The 19,466-nt window shown below is 39.8% G+C and overlaps 1 protein-coding gene across 50 annotated transcripts in view; it reads left to right on the top strand.

Moving 5' to 3' along the window:
- Positions 1 to 19,466, top strand: part of LOC116940339 (calcium/calmodulin-dependent protein kinase type II delta chain) — a 71,185-nt gene that overhangs the window by 44,107 nt on the left and 7,612 nt on the right. For 2 of the 50 annotated variants that reach the window (XM_076065728.1, XM_032950036.2), the window contains exons 5-19: positions 1,708 to 1,773; positions 2,166 to 2,238; positions 2,474 to 2,576; positions 3,243 to 3,326; positions 3,520 to 3,614; positions 5,277 to 5,399; positions 6,028 to 6,111; positions 6,243 to 6,285; positions 7,651 to 7,761; positions 11,500 to 11,543; positions 12,610 to 12,636; positions 13,810 to 13,872; positions 15,404 to 15,448; positions 18,146 to 18,194; positions 18,952 to 19,101. In XM_076065728.1, coding sequence (XP_075921843.1) covers positions 1,708 to 1,773; positions 2,166 to 2,238; positions 2,474 to 2,576; positions 3,243 to 3,326; positions 3,520 to 3,614; positions 5,277 to 5,399; positions 6,028 to 6,111; positions 6,243 to 6,285; positions 7,651 to 7,761; positions 11,500 to 11,543; positions 12,610 to 12,636; positions 13,810 to 13,872; positions 15,404 to 15,448; positions 18,146 to 18,194; positions 18,952 to 19,101 — 1,160 coding nt within the window. The remainder of the gene's footprint in view (positions 1 to 1,707; positions 1,774 to 2,165; positions 2,239 to 2,473; positions 2,577 to 3,242; positions 3,327 to 3,519; positions 3,615 to 5,276; positions 5,400 to 6,027; positions 6,112 to 6,242; positions 6,286 to 7,650; positions 7,762 to 11,499; positions 11,544 to 12,609; positions 12,637 to 13,809; positions 13,873 to 15,403; positions 15,449 to 18,145; positions 18,195 to 18,951; positions 19,102 to 19,466) is intronic. The other 48 variants (XM_076065736.1, XM_032950058.2, XM_032950040.2 and 45 more) reach the window with 47 other exon arrangements.

The following is a 19,466-nucleotide window of genomic DNA, read 5'->3' as shown; positions in this document are numbered from 1 at the left end:
TATGTAGCCTCGTTGGTTAGCATTTACAAAAGTAGGAAGCCACGTTTAATTTGCATCAACAGAATGACCTTGACACACTTTTCTTGACACTGCGAAAACACCTGCTCTTTTATTTGAGTACACGGCACGTGTTTTTTGTCCGCGTGCACGTACGCGCGTGTGTTTGACGACCGATGCATTGTACCATTCGTGCGGTTGCCCACGGGTGCTTGCGGTAGAGACCCCGAACGAACGCGCACGCTAATGCGTCTAAGCGTTGTAATGGTTACTAATGGGCAGCAGCGGATCCGTCAAACAAAAATCTTCAAATCTCTGGCAGTTGCAGAATCTCCATCCCTCCCACCCACCCACTCTTTCAGCCCATGTGACCTAGCTTACAAAGCCACCTCCTGGTGTAATCTGTATTCACAGCAGTGTTCTCTGCTGCAGTCTCACATCGATTTTCGCAGTGACTTTTTTGCATGCTCCACGGCAATTTATCCCTCCATATACAAATCCTTTTTGGTCTTGTTTCCTTGTGATTTTAAATAATAATAATCTTCTTCCTCTTTCCAGTCTCTTGACATGACAAGTTGTAAATCTGGATTTTCCTTAAAAGGTATAACCAGCATGAAAATGTATGAATTGGAAGTGTTGGATCAGAAATCAGTCTGCCTTAGCGTGTCTGCCCAAAAAACAAACTGTATTGTATAAGCAACCAATATACCTAAATATATTGCAGGTAGTGATGCACTGCATACTTAATTGTGCAGGGTATTGAAAAACTACTCTCATTTTTTATTTTAATAAATAAACTTCATCATTGTACTTTGCAGATCCATGAATTAAAACACTTTGCAATGTTACTCTGTTACCACAAGCCAAAAAAAACAATCTTGGGCGATGAGCTCATATCGTTTAGTAATTTACATGACGCAGATGGGCAGAGGAAAATTTCAGGGGTGAATGTCCAGATCCACAGAAAGCGGCGTGTGCAATGTCTGCCTCACTGCTCTGCTGATTGTGTCTGGCATGAAACCCCGCAGACTCGACCTTCCATCTCATCCCTTCCGCTCGCCTACTCTAAGCAGTCACAATAACCTGTTCCGAAACTAAATATAGACGAGCCACATGGGGATCCAAAACCGTCCACCAAGTGATTCAATTGTCATAGGGTGAAAGCTAAATCTCATAATGTTGCCAATGTGAACACCTAGAGGGTAAAAAAACACAAGGAACTGTCATTGAACTAAATCCTTTTTGTAGTATCAATAGGTGTATAACCACAACCATTTTAGATTGAGCGCCTAACGCTTTAGCGGAGCTTTCTTCCAAAATGCGGGTTTGCTGATGTAACTGTATGTTTTGTCTTCGTGCGCAATGGCTCCACTTTGTTCCCTGCCTCGAAGCTATTTGTGAATAACACTGCTTTGCGGTGTAAGGATGCGTGTGATCAGTCACGGGCTCGCTTCAAAGTGAGATGCTGTTCGCCTTTGCTGGGTACATTCATGTAGCAGGCCAGAAGGCATAGTTGTGTTTCCTGCCCCTGCCCTCCCAGCCTTCATCACATTCCTTACTCAGTCTTTTACCCCCACCCTGTGGCCATCACCCTGCAAAGAGTGAGAGCCCCGGCTACGGAGAGCCAGCTGTAATGTGCGGTCAGTGACTCCTCTCGTTTCCGAATGCCACGTGACGCTAAATGTCGCACCTCTTTGTGGATGTTCACAGGGTAACAGGAGGAGAGCTGTTTGAAGACATTGTAGCCAGAGAGTATTACAGTGAGGCTGATGCCAGGTGAGGATATAATAAAAACAACAATAAACATCTTTATAACGTTGATCATATTTTTTTGGGGGGGGTTTTACACGATAGCTAATCCACACAATCCCGATGACCAAATCACCTGGAATGTGCCCAGTCTGGCCAGATCTCAGAATCTAAGCCAGGTCGAGCCTGGATAGCATGGATGGTCATCGTGCATAAAGCAGATGCTGTAGGCTACTGTGGCGCTGTTTCAGGCAGCAGAGGGTGGAGGTGTAAATGTACCTGTTATATATACTGCATATTGTCTTTAAAACAAGAAAAAACGAAAATACAGAGCAACATGCCACATTTGCAGGTGATATTAATTACAAATCTTTGTTCAAAGAATGCTTTCCTAAGCTCACAACCCTCTGCCTTTCCAGCCACTGCATCCAGCAGATTTTGGAAAGTGTTCACCATTGCCATCAGCATGGCATCGTGCATCGTGACCTCAAGGTATGAATGTTTTATTATTTTTAATGCGAGTGACACCTGTGATAGCCCTCTGAAGCTGCACATATGCCACCAAGTTTTGTAATTCACCGTCGGAGCTCTGGCTGTTCGTGTGTTTCCTGCTCCGCTGCGTTCACTTTTTTTTGTTAAAGCTTGCACACAACGGGAGGCACCATGTGCCCTAATGCCGAGCTTAACCCCGGTAATCCTGCAAAGTGTTGTTTTGTGTTCACGGAAGCCTGAGAACCTGTTGCTAGCAAGCAAGATGAAGGGAGCTGCTGTGAAGTTGGCGGATTTTGGACTCGCCATTGAGGTGCAGGGTGATCAGCAGGCTTGGTTTGGTAAGTGGAGTGATGCAGGAGGGAAGATAGAGACTAAGAGTATTTTTTTTTCCATGCTTTATTCATTGGTGTGCTCATGTGGATAGCAAAATTTAAGCTATACACTTATTTTTTTAGCTCAATCTTTTTTCATGGAAAATCTGATATGCATGTGCAAATAAGCTAGAATGTGTTCGATCTCATCAGATCTCAGAAGCTAAGTAGGCTTGATAGTGCTTGAATTGGCAACCACCATGCATGCCAGGTTATCATAGGCAGCTGCGGGTGCTGCGTGGTGGACAGCAGAGGGTAATGCAGCAGAATACATTATTGTACTTTGCTTTAGATTATCTCAAGTCTATGCTCCCTGTTATTTTTTGTTGTCGTTGCCAAGTGTTTCCACAGCTATGGGACACTGGCAACAACTCGCCGAAAACAGTTTTTAGCAAGGTGTAAAAAGCCTCCTTTTCACCAAAAGGCTCTGACGAGTGTGATCAAGTAGAGTCGAACAATCCCCCCCAACCTACACGGTTTGACGAGGCCATTTTCCCAGCAGTAGATTTATTTCAAAAGTGCCGTAAGCATACGTAATAGTTACAGGTATGTCATGACCATTCGCAGAATATGATCACTGTAATTTAAAGTGACCTCGCATTTAATAAAAATTCCCTTCACCTTTTTTGACAGGTTTTGCTGGCACTCCAGGGTATCTTTCCCCTGAGGTTCTCAGGAAGGATCCTTATGGCAAACCAGTGGACATGTGGGCTTGCGGTAAGGCTGATGAATCTAGCCACCATCCTTGCTTTTGTTGCGTTATTGCTTCCTTGCATATGCTTACCTGTTTGATTTATGAGACCTTGACTAACATGCACTGTCTATTTTTCTTGAATCCTCTGTCATTGTTAACTAATTTGTTTACTTTTTTGATGTTCACTGATAATTATTATTTCGCAACACTTTTCAGGTGTGATTCTTTATATCCTACTGGTGGGGTACCCACCTTTCTGGGATGAGGATCAGCACAAACTTTACCAGCAAATCAAAGCTGGAGCATATGATGTATGTAGCTGAGCACTCATACACTCGCAAAATATATTTATTCACGTATGCTTCCTGAAATTTTGTTAACCGGCAATGATTTATCTATTTAAAATGACAATCTTGCTTATTTAAGATGGCACAATTATTTAACCAAATCTCATTTGCCACCAGCGTTCTTAAATATATTTACATCTACTGTAGATGATGCCCACTCTAATCCACACTAATTCAGACCAGCCCACTCTGGGTATTATGTGGCTTTTTCTCTAAAAATGAAAAATCTGCATTAAGCAGATTGCATTGGGTACTTACGCCATTTCATGGTGAAATCTATATAAGCGTTATATGGGGAGTGATTGCAGCTCAAGAAAGACTGGAGAACACGTGGTTAACTTTACAGTAACATAGGAACCACTGTGTGTGTGTGATGTGAGGCCTTTTCCAATCAGTAAAGATAATTTTCATGAATCTGTAACTTATTTCAGTGTGAGTTTTGATGATTCCCCTATTTTGTAGCTCCCCTGTCAGTCCTCTGCTGAATGAAGGCTTCCCAATGTCAAAACAGTTATTTGGGTTTGTTTGACCATACTTCACCACACTGATAAGTAAGGGTTAGAGAAGTGGGAACCCCTAAACTGGTTTATGTATCGCCTTGTTACTGATGGTAGCCATGGCTGGGAACTCGGGTAGCCAGGTTCATCGTGTCATGCACTAACTGCTGTGCCACTGGGCCACCCGATATGATCCTGATTCTTACGTGTAACAATTCTATAGGGTGTCCTACTACATGGGACATGTATTACGTGATCAAAGATGCTGGTGCCATTTTATAAAAAGCGCATTCAAAAATAAGCAAATTGTTATATATTTTTAGTCCATCGAGGGTGTAAAGACAATGAAGTGGCAGCGTGATGACTGCATGAACTGTGGCATTGTTTACAAGTCTGTGTAACAGCTGCATTCAGAATGTGAGCATATTTCTTATGATGACGGCGTCGCCGGTTGAAGCTTCAACATCAGCCAGGGTTTTGCTTGTTGGGAGGTTGTTATCTCTGAAGTCTTATGATTTGTCAGAAATGCCTGTGGACTGTTGAGGAAGGGAGTGTTGCTTCCCAATATATCACACTCTGCCTTTGCAAAGATGGAATTGTTGGGAAAGCATGGATGGAATGATCCGGAGTATGATTGTATACGCAGCCCAGAACCTATTTCCATCTGAAATCCATATGCTGGGGCCTCTGACAGAGCCCGACATGCGAAGTTGTTTGACAGTGACACGGCTGTAAAAGCTGTTTGTGAAGTCATGGTTTAAGGGCCAAAAAAATGTACTTGAACGCTGTGCTGGTATTAGGAATGGTGTCAGCTGCTGGAACAAGGGCATTTTAGTAAAGAGTGGCTGCATAAATAGTATGGCGTAATGATTATAAGAAACATTCAACGTACAATGTTTGTCTACGTGCTTATTGAAACACCATAGTTTGTTAACATTTTTGTTGAAGTGAAGCAAAAGTCTGCTCTGGTAATTTTAAGATTTTGCTTAAAGTTGGTTTTCCCTTTTATTTGTAAATTTCCCTTTGCACAATTTAATAGTTTAAACTAAGTTGTTGATTGGTAGCAAAATGTAAGTGATTGTTGCATCATTTAAATGTATTTTCTAACAAACCTTATTTGCCTTTCAAGTTTCCATCACCGGAGTGGGATACCGTGACTGCAGAAGCAAAAAATCTCATTAACCAAATGCTGACCATCAACCCAGCCAAGCGTATCACTGCTGCAGAGGCACTCAAACATCCCTGGATCTGCGTAAGATCACTTGACTTTTGATTTAAAGCTTTCGTGACTGCACGAATCCATATTCTTGGTTCTTTCGGTAAAGTCACGTAGAAGGGAAACAATAATTTTATTGTTTTATATTTTTATTATTTTATTGTTTCCCTTCTACGTGGCTTTACCGAAATAACCAAGAATATCACTTGACTTGCTTATCAGTCCATCTGATGCCATGTCTAAATTAGTCATGTACCAAGAAAGGGATTAGAACAGAATGTAATTTCCATGTCAGCATTCTGTGTGTATATGCTATTTTTTTGTGAAGCAAAGTGCCCTTCTTCTGATGTTGCTTTGTAATGGAACATGCTATGGAATAGATTTTTGGCATGCAGGCCACAAGTTTACAATTGTTCAGGTATCAGCTTTTATTGCCCAAATCAGTGTAATTGGAGATGTTGAACACCTCTGATCCCTACACTTGATATTCATTTTTAAGTATGCAAATTTTTATTTGCTGTAGAAGGATTTTCTTTCAAAATCTTAGATCTCATAAAAAACCCACAGACATGGCATCTCGATTGGCCATCATGATAATGCAACGTGTGACCAAAATCTTTCCCTATACAATTATGACTTTGCAATAATTTTTTTTCTATTTCAGCAACGCTCCACCGTGGCATCTTGCATGCACAGGCAGGAGACTGTGGAGTGCTTGAGGAAGTTCAACGCCAGAAGAAAACTGAAGGTGCGTTTTGAGTATTGTCCTCCGAAGGTGCACACACAAGAGAGCTGGAGTATTACGCCACCAACGACAATAAACATTTATTCTTATGCCAATTTGATTAACAATCTATATGACTGTTTTCTTTCGCACAGGGTGCTATCCTTACGACAATGCTGGCCACAAGAAACTTTTCAGGTCGGTTTCCTCGGCGTAATCTCTGTCCCTTTGTGCCCCGTGACGAGCAAGCGTTTGGTACCAAATGTCCTTTTCATGCTGCTTGAATGTGCCTGTTTCGTCTCTGTTGATTTCAAAATAGTTTATGCTCAAGCTTGCTACACCTGTCAAGTTAAAATTCGTAACCTATATGCGCTATTAAACCTAAATGTGTTTGCTTATCTGCGCTACAATTTATATGGGCTACATGTAACTCCCATGTTATAGTGGATCTATTTGCACCTCACGTGGTTGAATAAATGAAGTGAGCATCTGTCTGCAAATTATTTAGATCCACTGAGAGATACGATACAGTGATGAGACTGGGCTACAGTGACTGCCTGATGTCAGTATAACGCCTTAATCTTTAAAGTTAATATCTTTTTACAATTCTGCTGACTTATCACACGATGGGGGGGGGGGGGAGAATACAAAACAATGAAAATAAATTATACTCGGAATCATATGTTTTTAAACTGCTGCATGTTTAAAAACATATACTTTCACATCAATGGCAATAGTACAATTCTAAGTAATTATTTTAGCTATTCATTGAATATAGTTTAATTCTACTCTTATTCTTGGAATGTATTCCCAATGTAAACAAATGATGATCTATAATTGCCTTCAGTTGCTGTTGATTGGCTTAGTATGTAAGGATCCAGATAGCAATTTAATGGCAAGTTTTTTTCTGAATTTGCACAATTGTGTTCGTGTTGGATTTGAAGGTTGAGCTCTTTTAAAGCACTGTTGACTCCCAGCAATATTCAAAGCTTGATTGCTCCGTGAAGTGTTAACCTCATTGCTTAGGGGTAGTATAGGGAAACACCTTCATTGAACACTTCATGAGAGCACACAGAAGGGTATTTCAAGATGAGACATTGATGTTTTCCTTTTGCATTGTGTGCTCAATCCTTTAAGGACTATATGCATTTCCATTCTAAAATAGTTTTGTAGGTGTTATGGCCTCTACGTTTAAAACACTAAATTAATATAATAACCATGGCCACTGAATAATGGAATATTGCATGCCACAAGGACATTAAAACAAGCGAAGTCGATTGCAATGCACGAAAAGGAAAGCAGTAATGAACAAAAAGTGACCTCAAATGTTAATTCTGTACACATGTTAGAATTAATTATTTTGTCGTTTTATTGCCTCCCCCCCCCCTCTTTTGGATATGGCCCTCCCGCTTTTTGTGTTTAATTTATTTTATTTGAGGGTGGGTGGGGCGTGCGGGGGCTGCAAATAAAAACTTGAGTAAATTTAAAACAATCACAATCATAAATCGGCCTTCCTGGTAAACGAATCGCACTGGCGCTCCCCCTCTTCCTTCCCCCGGGTAGTGGGGAAGCCGAGTAGTGCGGGGCTGGCGGCGGCAGCAGCCACAGCCGCAGCTGCTACCAGTGCCCCAGCCGCCCCTGCTTCTGTGTCTCTCGCTGGTCTATCCGACCAAGGTATGTGGGCGTTAAACAAAAGACGAGGAAATTTGTATGGGGCTCTTGGCGCATGCGCCCTTTTCCTGCATGCACCGATGTCCATCCTCCTGACTTCGCCTCCTTTCCTTCCACACCCTTTCACTTCATCCCTCCTTGTCCACCAACCACCAAGCCAGCCAATCAACCTGACCTCCCTTCCCCCTCGTTGCCCCCTGAGAGAAAAAGTGTGGAACCAATAACAAAGCAAAAGTGCTATTTCTCCTTTGAGGGCTTTTAGAAGGGCTGTGTATGGTGCAGTGCAGTTAGGTGTGCAACGTGCGAGGGAATAACAAGACACTGCCTAGAGGTTTGCAATATGATTCTCCTGAAATTGTGAAGATAAAACCTGCAAGGTTGATAACTGCCTTACCTACCCAAAAGTGCAACAATTAACAAAGTTGACTTAAATACTATATCAGTACATTTTCCACCGAATTGCCTGCCATCTGTGTCCAGCATGCTTTGTTCTATTCAAGTAGCCCAGATATTGGGCTATCTCAGTGGTGTTCTCAAGGTCCAGATCTCATTCCTCTCTGCAATTTAAATGCAAATGGAGTAATGGCACATCTCTTAAATTTGTTGACTGGTAATCGTTGAAACGTGAGGCCACGTGGAGGTCTGACGACTGGAGTTTCTGAAACCTCTCAGCTGGAATCGTGTTTCAGCCTTACCCGGAGCGATTCGCATGCATTCTCTGGCCGACGTTTAAGCAACAAGTCGACCTTGCGTGTGCTTCTTGTCGTTATCTTCCTACCACATGTTTACAACCGTTTTGATTTCCCCTTCATCTTCTCAGCTTGGTACAAAAAAATATATTTCTTCTATCTGAATGCAATTTCAGATGTTCTCGCTGCAGGCCCATGTGCATTCTTTTAAAAACCACTTCACTATTTTTTTTCACAGCGAGCTTAAAAATAATGTTATCCCGTTACTAAAATACAACAAATGAAATGCACAAAATGCCAATCAAAAACGTTTCGAAATTTTATGACCACTGTTGTCCATATAAATTATCTATTTAGCCCAATAATATTAAATACATTATACCAAAGAGTTTCATAAATCTTCACAAGCCCACCATTAGTTCTTGATGTGTTTTGCGATGACTGGACAAAAAAGCCAAGCTAATGAAAACCTTGTTTTTTTTTTTTAAACAGTTAATGATGATAACCCAATGTACATAACATTTCCATTTCAATCCCTTTGCATTTGTCTAGAAGATTGCAACTGGCTAATGCTGCATTATCCAAATATTAGAATGATCACAAATTAAATATATAATTTGCACATATTTTCCAATCTTGTAAAGTGTCATTCTTCAAAAACATCTCTTGGAACGTAATTGTTTTTTTTCCCCTGAGACAAAGCATAGCCCTGTTGCATTTTGCAAAATTAAAACAGGAATATATATGCATGTGCATGCCTAATGCGTATAAATCTAGTCCATAAACATTACTATTTATATTTTCAAAATATCACTCCCCTTGAAAGTGTGGCTTGTAAGGTTGATTGCGCATCTGCCAAGACTAATAATATATTCAGTTTAAAAAAAAATATCTTAAAAATGAATGCTTCGCGTTACAATTGTTCAAGAAAGCCTTAAGCGATGCAGTGTTGATACTTGGTATAATCCATTTAAATGCTCACCAGTTTAAAAAGGTTTTTTTTCCATGACCTAATTTTGCTGAAATGAACTGTTGTTTGCCGGCCGATTGTTGAATCTTAAAAAATGGAGATGCATTAACAACTCATTATTTATTCCTCCAGAATTATCGTAAATAATTGGCGTTCTAATTAACAGCATGTTAAATCAAGTGGTGTGGTTATTTTAAATTATATCATTGTCATTGTTGTCCATACTAATGTACGTTCCCTTTATTTAATTTTACATTATAAGCTCAAATACTTACAAGTATTTTGCTGGCTTAATGTCTATTTTACCATTGCAAGATGGCCACAAGCATTTGCAGTTCTACATATAGTTACATTTTTGTCATTAAGCCACTTAACCACAGCTCTGTGTCATTTGTTCTTCCAACCCAGGTGTAACCTTTTTTTAATTTCAATTGAGTATTGTATGGCAGAGCAAACTTGAATTTGAGTGTCGGCTAACAGTGGCTGCAATTGCTAACTGCTACATAATACCTCGTATCTGCAGAAGACATGGATATTATAATTATAGCCTGCGTGGCTGAAATAAACCATTAAAAAGAAATGTTAATACTAATATCAAAGCCCTGCCCTACATTAAGCAACTATTTAATGTCACCCAGACTTATACTGTGGTATTGACTCACTTAGCAGAAACATGAGATTTCCAAATGAAGACTGAAAAACTCTGCAACATATGTATGCGCACGTGCACAGAGTGTAGAATTTGATTGTTGAGCAGCAGACGATGGCTTTAGCTACGGGTGAAGGTTGTGGTTCTGTTTTTGCCCAGCTATAAATATTTCAATTTGTAACATATCCTGTTCGCAAAGACCATACTGTACTGAATTATGTTGCCTGACAAAGTGAACATGTGACTCATACCAGATATCCATTAAGAATGCCAAGTGATTCGTTTGTTAAATGACTGCATGAAACTGCATGGTTAAATGTGAATATGTTTTCCTTGCCACAGGTTTTATGTTCTGTTAGAGACTCGGTTGATAGGTTTTCTTTGCTCATACAGTTCTTGTGCACATGTTTTAACTTTGGCAGGGCATTTGAATGTTAAAACAATGGGATGGTGGTGGGGGGGGAAGAACATACTTTCAGTAATTTCAATTACCTATGGTGCAGATTACCAAGAAGACATTGCATGTCCACAATTGACTGTTGTGCAACCTTTAGTGGTGGATGTCTTTGCTTTGTGCTACGCATGATGGTTTTTCAATCACTCTTGGAGGGCATTTTAAAAGTGCTCACCAACTCTGCATGAGGAAACACAAAATTCATACAACTCTCTTACATTTGGACCACGGTGCACCTTCATTCAGTCGTGGCATTTTGCATTTGCCCAGGCCTTCTCTGCAGATTAAGCAGTCAACTAAACTATGTCTTTGTCTTTCTTCCTTTCCCATGTTTCCAACCAACTGTACTCTGTTATACCCTTCGCGGATGCACTTCCTGTCCAAGGTAAGGAACTTGGTGGGAGGTTGCTTATTTTGTTCTGCTGCTCCTGTTGTATTTGACTCCCTACCCCCTGTTGAAGTAAAATTTTCCCCCTGGTTGCCCCTTTTTAAACCAAGTATTCACGCAATTTTTGTACAGCATCTTGGGATACGGTCACATTTTAGGTGCCCCCTTATAGTTTTTATCGATGCACGTTTACGTCATGTTCATCAATGCAGTGTCTTTGTGACGTCAGCTAATAATCTCCGTGGAGATTGTGGGCCTCTCTTCATTGAGGATCATGCTGTTCTCCCAAGTCATCCATTCATATGATTCCTATTGTAAGGGATGATTTGTTGGTTGTGACCATTTCAAAATTAATGTATCTTTTAAAATTCGATTCCTTTTGAAATGTAGGCTTTTTTTTTGCAAACTGGATTAGCAATATTGCAATGAATAAATTATGTGTACAATCTTTTCGTTAATACATATTGAACAGATTGTCCGAATGGAATGAGAAAAATTGTGTAATATTACTGATATTGGGTTTTTCCTCCTGCTTTCAGTTTTTAGCATTTATTGCACGTTACTAATGGCGCGGTGTGCATTCCATTGCAGCAGCCAAGAGTCTTCTGAACAAGAAAACTCAGGATGGCGTTAAGGTGAGCCAGCAAAATTCACGCTGTGCTCAGTACTTAACTTTACATGCTCAGCGTTTCAGCAAAATACCAGATCTTATAATTCATCAATTATTAGTGAATGTCACCGTATTTTTGGTGTAACGTTTAAATCCTAATGGTTTTATCCTCTTTGTTAATATATTACGTAATGGCCTTGAGGTTGTCGTAAGGGCTTGTTTGTTTAGTGCTGCTTATGAAAAATATATTATGGGCTATTAATCCCCAATGACATGTGTAGGAAAGTTCTGAATGTGACAAATAACACGCTGGGTATTGTCGATAAACGTCACATTTTGCATGTCTTTGCTGTGATTGTTTAATGTCACTGTAAACCTAGTCTTTTGTTTATACTTTTATGTATTTAACAATGACTATCCATGTGTACCATATCAACTATATGTGCTACTTTAAAAAAAGAAATGTGCCTATGTTTAAATTCTCTCTTCAGTGCTTTATGAAAAGAATAAAACTCATGAGGCCACTGCCGCACACAGTACAGTTTTAACAAATCTAACGCATATTGCCAAGTAAATGAAAAGAGAAAAAAATGCTCTACATGGAGTAATTTAATATACCCCTTACTCTTTTCCCTTTCACAAAATAATACCGAAATTTATCTAGTTCACACTTGAATGCTGCTGTATTTAGACGATTCCATGGAGTGCATTGTGTATACTCTTCGAATAAACTTAAGCACTTAATACTGAGAGGGTTTAATTGCTATGTCAGCATGCAACAAGGTATGAAGGCATCGTCTACAAAAGAGCGCTCTTGCAGCCTTGCAGCTTAAGATAATCAAGCTGAGCCTACCGCAGTATTGTGTTTTGTTATATATCTCATGGATATTCTTACTTTTGTGAACCGCTTGTTCCAAATTGTAATCATCGCTGCCAAGGCTGCGCTTGCCGTCAGTCCAAAAGCCTTCTTGCCGTGCTGCCATGTGTGGTTTATATGTGACTAACGGCTACAATTTGCTCTTTGATATCGCTGCTTCCGCCCCCCCTTCGACATTCTGCCACTCGGGGGTTTGTGGGGGGTTTACATTCAGAAACGGAAGTCCAGTGCAAGTGTTCAGGTACTGTTGAGAACCATCTTGTTTTCAAAAACAATAGCAAATAGTAACAACTGTAAAGTAACAAAAACAAATATTTGTGAGTAAAAAAAATGAGAGAAAAAAACATTAAATTACGATTCATTAATTGTCCTTAAAACATATATTGCTAGATATTGTCCATTCCTGTCCCATCTTTTTTGATTGGAATTGCATTGTGGCTTTCACACCCTTTTCATCGCGTCCTCCCAGCCGTTGCCTTGCCGTGTCGTGACATCGCATGTGTCTCTCGCATGCGAAAACTTGGTGCGTCGCTTTTTTTATTTTGTTTAAAAAGTCCACCCCCAAACCCCCCCTCCTCCTCCTTCCCAACAACGACCCTGAGTTTTGGTGCCGTTTATTTCTGCACGTGCATGCAAACAGAATGCCGGTTGCACTCGGAGGGGTTTCTTCCTATACATAATTAGATTTTTTTTTTAATGAGTTGTAACAAGTAAAATCATACTATGATGTAGTCTGTAATAAACCATGAAGCCTGAAGTGAATGAAAAACACTCGGGCACAATGTGCGAACATTCATTTCACTTTGTGTTTGATTTTTACTTGGTGTATTTAGCTGTTTATGTTTCATTGTTTTTTTTCTTTACTCTTGTTTTCTCATTTACCAAATAACGTCAATATTTTTGTAGTTTTTATTATGTACGCGTTTTCATGAAAACCCATCCAAAGTAGTGTTTTCCACTTTTCCACTGTAAAATCATCCAATCTGTCTGCAATAATACTGTGGGGTCAAAATGTAACTTTTGAAAGTTATTCCTGTGCAGGTTCATGTATTTGAATTGCAGCTTGCCGTCAAGTTATGTCAGAACCACTTTGTCCGATTGTTATGCAGCGTTATATATATTGTAGTTAAACCCGGGGGGTGAAGGCAGGGGTGGAAATGCTATTGAATGTATTTTTTTGCTAAAAGATTTGAATTTGCGGGAAAACGATGCGTAAGCAGAAAATGTTAAGTCAATGTTGAGGACAACGGAACGCATTTTTCACGAGCGCAAGAGCCGAGTTAAAAAACTCTCACCGGCACATTGCTGCTGCAGGGGAGGGGGGGGGGAGCCATTTATCTCCCCAGGTGGGGCAAGGGGGGGGATGGCGTCGAGCAGTAAAAGTATTTTAATGCACCGTTTTCTGCCACGACAGCAGAACAACACAGCAGCCAGTGTAGCGAGCAGTGGGAAAGAGTGCTCCCCTTCTCCAGCACTGGTACTGCATGCTTGTGTTTCTGTTACGTTTTGATTTGGGTTCATTAATTCCCTTTATTTTATCTATGAAGTAGTGTAACATTGTCACGCAGTTCTAACATTTTGTTAGGGTTTATTGTCAACGCGAGGGCGATTTTGGTTTTGTTTTCCTCCCTCTGCCCTAGCTGCTTGGTTTGTTGTTTAACGATTTAAGTAATTTGGTTGAACCGTGTTTTATTTGCGATGAACATTGATTTATCCTCCAGTCCTCCTCCCTTCACGTTGTGATTTGTTTTACAGTGCACCGTGAGTTCACTTTAGAGTAGCAACATATATTGATAGTTTTGCATGGCTTTCGTGACTCTAGTTTTTTTATATTCTCTTAACATGAACGCTATATTTTATATACACACACACACGTTTGTGAGTGTATATTTATCTGAATCTTAAATCATTACTTTTTTGCTATGAAAATGCCATTTTTCATCTTTTGATTAGCCGCTGCATTTGTTCAGTGTTCTCTAATTGCCCAAATTTCGATCTCCACTGTTTATGATGGTGGCTGACAGTAGTGCTAATCCACTCATCAATCAATGATGATAATATATACACACCGATATTCATTTTGCTTTTGGTATATTCAACTCAACTTTGTAATTCCGCTAAGTGAGTTGAAATCGTTATAGAAGGCAATTTGTGTATGTTATTTATTACAAACTTTATTTATTTTGTTTGCCTTTTAGTTTTTATCCTAGTTTTAAAACTGACCTTGGCTCAATGGCATTTAATTTTATTTTAAACTTTGCATAAAAAAATACACCTTGCAAAAATGTTGTACTTGTAATAACAGTATTACACTTGCATGACTGCCCGCCATCCATTGAATGACCAGACTTCAGTGATCAGTCGTCTTTCAAGTGTAATTTACCTTTAATGTAAAGTGAGTAAGAATTCGGTAGTGTGTCAGTGTTCTTTCTGTATACTTTTGAGCACAAAGTAAGGTGATTTGAATAAACAGTATTGGTACAAATTCACAGAACTGCTCATTTTATTTCAATTACACGTCTTTCCTTTTTGGAGACATTCTGCATTGTATAAAATAGCCAAAACTTTTAAACGTTTCTTCAAATTACAGTCTGCCGAATAGTATTCCTCTAAAAATGAGTAAAGTTTGTAAAAAAAAAAATGAGCACTTCAAATTATCTAGCTGGGTTTAGTCATTGCTTAAGCTTTTTTGCACTTGATATGGTGAAGGGTAAAACAAACGACGGCTGGTAATGCATGCATTTGCGATGCACATCCCACTTAATTTGCACGCAAACAAACGAAACACCCTTTGTGTCCATATACATGACCCAGACGGTTTAAACACCACTAAATGTCTTTCCACTAGATGTTCATAAAAATCACAGCCCTGTTTTAGCACACGTGAAACCAATGTTAGGGGACTTTTAGTTGGCATTTGCCACGGAATGCATTTTTGGCACATTAGGAAGGATTAAATACAACCGGTATTCTACTTAACCCTCTTGTCTACTTCACTCATTCTTCAGGAGCCTCAAACCACTGTTATCCACAATCCGTCAAATGGAGCCAAGGTATTTTTTTTGTAAGCCATGGTGTTGTCCATGGTCTCATTCTATAAACTTTGACCACTGCACAGCAGGGGATCAAAGTCTGTCCTGCACAAGTCACCAATTATTATTTGAGTGCTTCCTTGTCCACATTAGCAGCATCGCTTTTGGGGGGTTGACTTCACATTTAGACACCAAAACTATGAATTTATCATTGTGTGTAATCACGCATTACTGCCATGCTTGTGTGTGTGTGTTGGCTGGCTTCTTGCGTTACGTTTTTTCTTTAACCGTCTTAAGGTTTTTATTTGCTCACATTTTAAATTGTTTGCAAAACATACTTGTTTTTCACATTTTTAAAGAATGCGGTAGGCTTCTGAGAAAATAATATTTGTTAAAAACACCACAATATAAATAATCCCCCCAAAGAAATCCACTGAATAATTATTGATTTGATCGCCCAATATTTTATTGCACCAAAAATACACATAAAAACAAATTATCGACACCGAATGATGTCATCTCTGTTTCATAATTATGCTTGCTAAAAAAACAGAAACTTTATGAGTGTGAATATGAAAAAAATAGATGACAATCTTGTCATAAGTGCAGTGTTGTACTTCGCTATTGAAGTGCCTTATTGCACCAGATTTAATTTTACTTTTGTGAATACTCAGCTGTCTCTGAAGTTAATCACACAATGAATTATTCTTGGCAGCCTTATATTGGATTGTTTGACCTATTTTTTCGACTCGTCAAAATAACACTCATATTTTCTTCGTCTTTAAAATTGCTCAAAAATATGCATTGCCATGTGACGTCTGGAGCAGTGATTTTCAAGTCGTGTTCGATAGGATAATATCTCAAGAGACACTTTCCATATGTGGCATGTGAAGGCATGGGTTTGTTTTTCTATTAACAATGCCACAAAAAGGATGCATTGTTTTGCATGAGGGGGAAATGTGCATCTTGTTGGAGTGGTCCATCGTCCTGGCGACATGAATGCATCTTGCTGGAACGTGATTGAACTTGTAATTGCTCTCTCATTACTCTGCAAAAAGGACGGAAAGCCTTTATTTTCCATTGTGGACATTTCTCAACAATAAACAATATAAACATGCAGTGACAGAAGGTCATTTAAAATATAATGGATGGTATAATTGTTGCTCCGATTGAACTTAAAAACAAAGGTTTTCCTAAATTCCTTGATTCATTATGTCTTGTGCATGTTTATTTTCTTCAAAGTTGTACTTACTTTAAAGAGACACTTGCCTTGTCAAAACAAGTATAAAGTTACTCCTGTGTGAATGCACACAACAGCTTACTTTCACCCATCACGTTTTCAAAGAAATATAAATCAGACCTCCGATTAAACACCGTAACCAGGTCTGTCTTTATTAATTTTCATGCGGTCGCATGATGTACTAAGCTGTGCACCAACAGTTCTCAATCACCGCTGCTTTTGCTCGCTCCGGCTTTATGTGCCTTCTGTACTTGCGAGTGAAGAGGATAAACTCGGTAACAAGTAAGATTCGCAGTTGGCAGCCAAGGAAAGGCTAAACTGAAGTGATGGTTGAGGATTGCTGATCACGAAGCACCGATTCAAAGCCAATCGCATGGAGTTGGTATAACCGAGGCATCTCTTTAAAGGCATGGCCACTAGCTAAACGTTGTGCAGCATGACTACCGTAACATTGCCACCTTGCAACTCGGATATTTCGGATTTCCCACTTAGCGATGTCCTGTACTTGGGCATGTCAGCTCTTCGTGTGCAGTTGAGACATATTTTGGTTTGACATGTAGTAAAAAAAAACTGGATACTCTTTGTTGAACTTTGATGTTTAATGCGACGATTTGTTGAACTGTATGCAAACCCACCATTTGGGTCTACAGCAATACAAAATAATAAAACAATTCTGGTGAGATTTTTAATTCTTCAAAGGAGAGAAAACCGAAAGATTGTCGCACACGAAGATATAGTGGTCTAATTTAATCATTTACGAATGTGTCCATGCAGTGGTGTATTTGTCTCTTATTGAATTTCATTAACTTTTATTGCCTTAAAAGGTCTCTTTTTTGTACGTCCTCATTACTTGTTTTGTTTTTACCGTTTGCCCTTCATGCTCTCTCTGTACCATTCCTTTAGTCCTTTGTGGAATGCTTACACATGTTTTTGTTTATGGTTATATCAACAGCAGTGTTTTTTTATAACGTCAATGTTTAATGTGTTTTTTTCCTGCCTCATTGTATTTGTCCTTTAGTCCATTTGTGTGTCATATAGTACATATATTGTTACATTGTCACTACCGTTTGTACACACACATACAGAGATAACGTCCATTGTGTACCCCATTTACTGATTGGTAGCCCCAATTAGTGAAGAGCAATGAGTTGGATAAAACATATTTTGTAAAAGCAAAGAAGTCGCTGTCCTGTGATTAAAACTGACACTTCTCGAGCATTTCTTTTCAAGGATTTGCTTCACGCGAGCAATTAACCTTTTTACCGTAACAATACCATGCAACACTCTTGTTATCTTTCATGACTGATTACACGACTTGAAAGTGATCTTAATATTTCACACCGATAAAAAATAATTTCCTTCTAAATGTTTGACAATTCATGTTGAGGCAAATATGACGTGCCAAGTTGTGTAAAAAAGGAGCATTATCTTAACAAAATGTACTTAATGGCCTGTACTTTGTTTGGCCTTCTACGCAGGAATCTTCAGAGAGCAGCAATACTACAATTGAGGATGAAGACGTGAAAGGTGAGTCGCAAATCCGAAATGGCTGTTAACTTGCAATTTTAGCGATTTCATAACGAGCACAAACATAACACGACAAGCTGAATTTTTTTCAAACAATAGTAGAGTAAATGTGCCCAGCAGCCTTCTGGCTGCCTAGCAGTGTATGAGGGAGATGCTGATTAAGTGAGGCGATCCAGTGATGTGACCTGAAAGGCCATGTGGGAATAAATGAAAACAAAACAAATTGAATTGATTTTCAAATTGTCTCTGCTCATAACTTCACATTGTGATTGCTGTCCCCCCGCGCCGCACTCTTGGTGTTTTTTGTTTTCCCCTGTACAGTGTGCTGCAAATATGATACGCCTTTGCTGGTGTCGAGACTTAATTATTAATGAGTGTGCGGTGCTGAAGAGCCACTTACAGTGAAATATTACAGCAGCGTTCGTGTTTACAGGACCACCGCTGTTTTGAAAGGATATATTGGGTTTAGTAATCATTGCATAACGATGGTCATTTGCCGGTTATTGCACCATGTTCCCACAGTTGAGTTATCCTGCATGTTTTGCACCTCATCATGTTTAGTTTGATTCCTTTTTTTTCGTCATTGCTCATTTTTGTGCGTGTGTTTCCTTTCCACCCCCCCCTCCGTACCCTTTTATTTTCCTCACCCTAAACAAAAACTCGCCTGGATTGGTGTGATGCCCACACTCCCCGCCACCCCCCCATCCCCTACCCACACTGCTCCCTCCTCCCTCCACTCCTTGCCCGATGCATGCAGCTGCGAAAAGTGCAGAGCAATCGAGCGCAGTTAAACGGACGGAGCCAGCGGCCCTGGCTAATGCTAGCGCTAATACGAGCCCGACGGTTAAGCCTACCCAAAGCCACTCGCTCCAGCTTTCTGAGTCCGATCGCTCCAACTCCGTGCAGTGTAAGTCATAGGGGAATGACTGAATGTGAGGAAAGCTTGCATGCACCTGCCAAGGTGTGGGAGGAGCACTCTATAGGGCGATTCTCCCAGATGTTGGCAATAATAATGTGTTTTGTAGGAGTTGAGAAGTTCATTTTGTGAACCGAGGCAGAGTTTTTTTTTATGAATACATATTTTATGGGAGGCAGAGGCGTTGGACATCCGTGACTAATAATCCAATTGAGTTCTTTTGAAAATAGGGGATCCTTGACAAGTTTGGAAACCGATACCTGGTGTTGCCTGGTGAAAATGTGCATTGTATTATGGTGTGACCCAACGCCGAGTATCATTGCCATTGTGAAAAGGGACACTCTTTAGGGGTAACC

This window comes from Petromyzon marinus, chromosome 8 (genome assembly GCF_048934315.1).
Source record: "Petromyzon marinus isolate PM22_M1 ecotype Great Lakes invasive population chromosome 8, UKy_Petmar_22M1.pri1.0, whole genome shotgun sequence".
Classification (NCBI taxonomy): domain Eukaryota; kingdom Metazoa; phylum Chordata; class Hyperoartia; order Petromyzontiformes; family Petromyzontidae; genus Petromyzon; species Petromyzon marinus.
The sequence above is the reverse complement of the archived record's forward strand: the minus strand, read 5'-3'. Positions and strand labels throughout refer to the sequence as shown.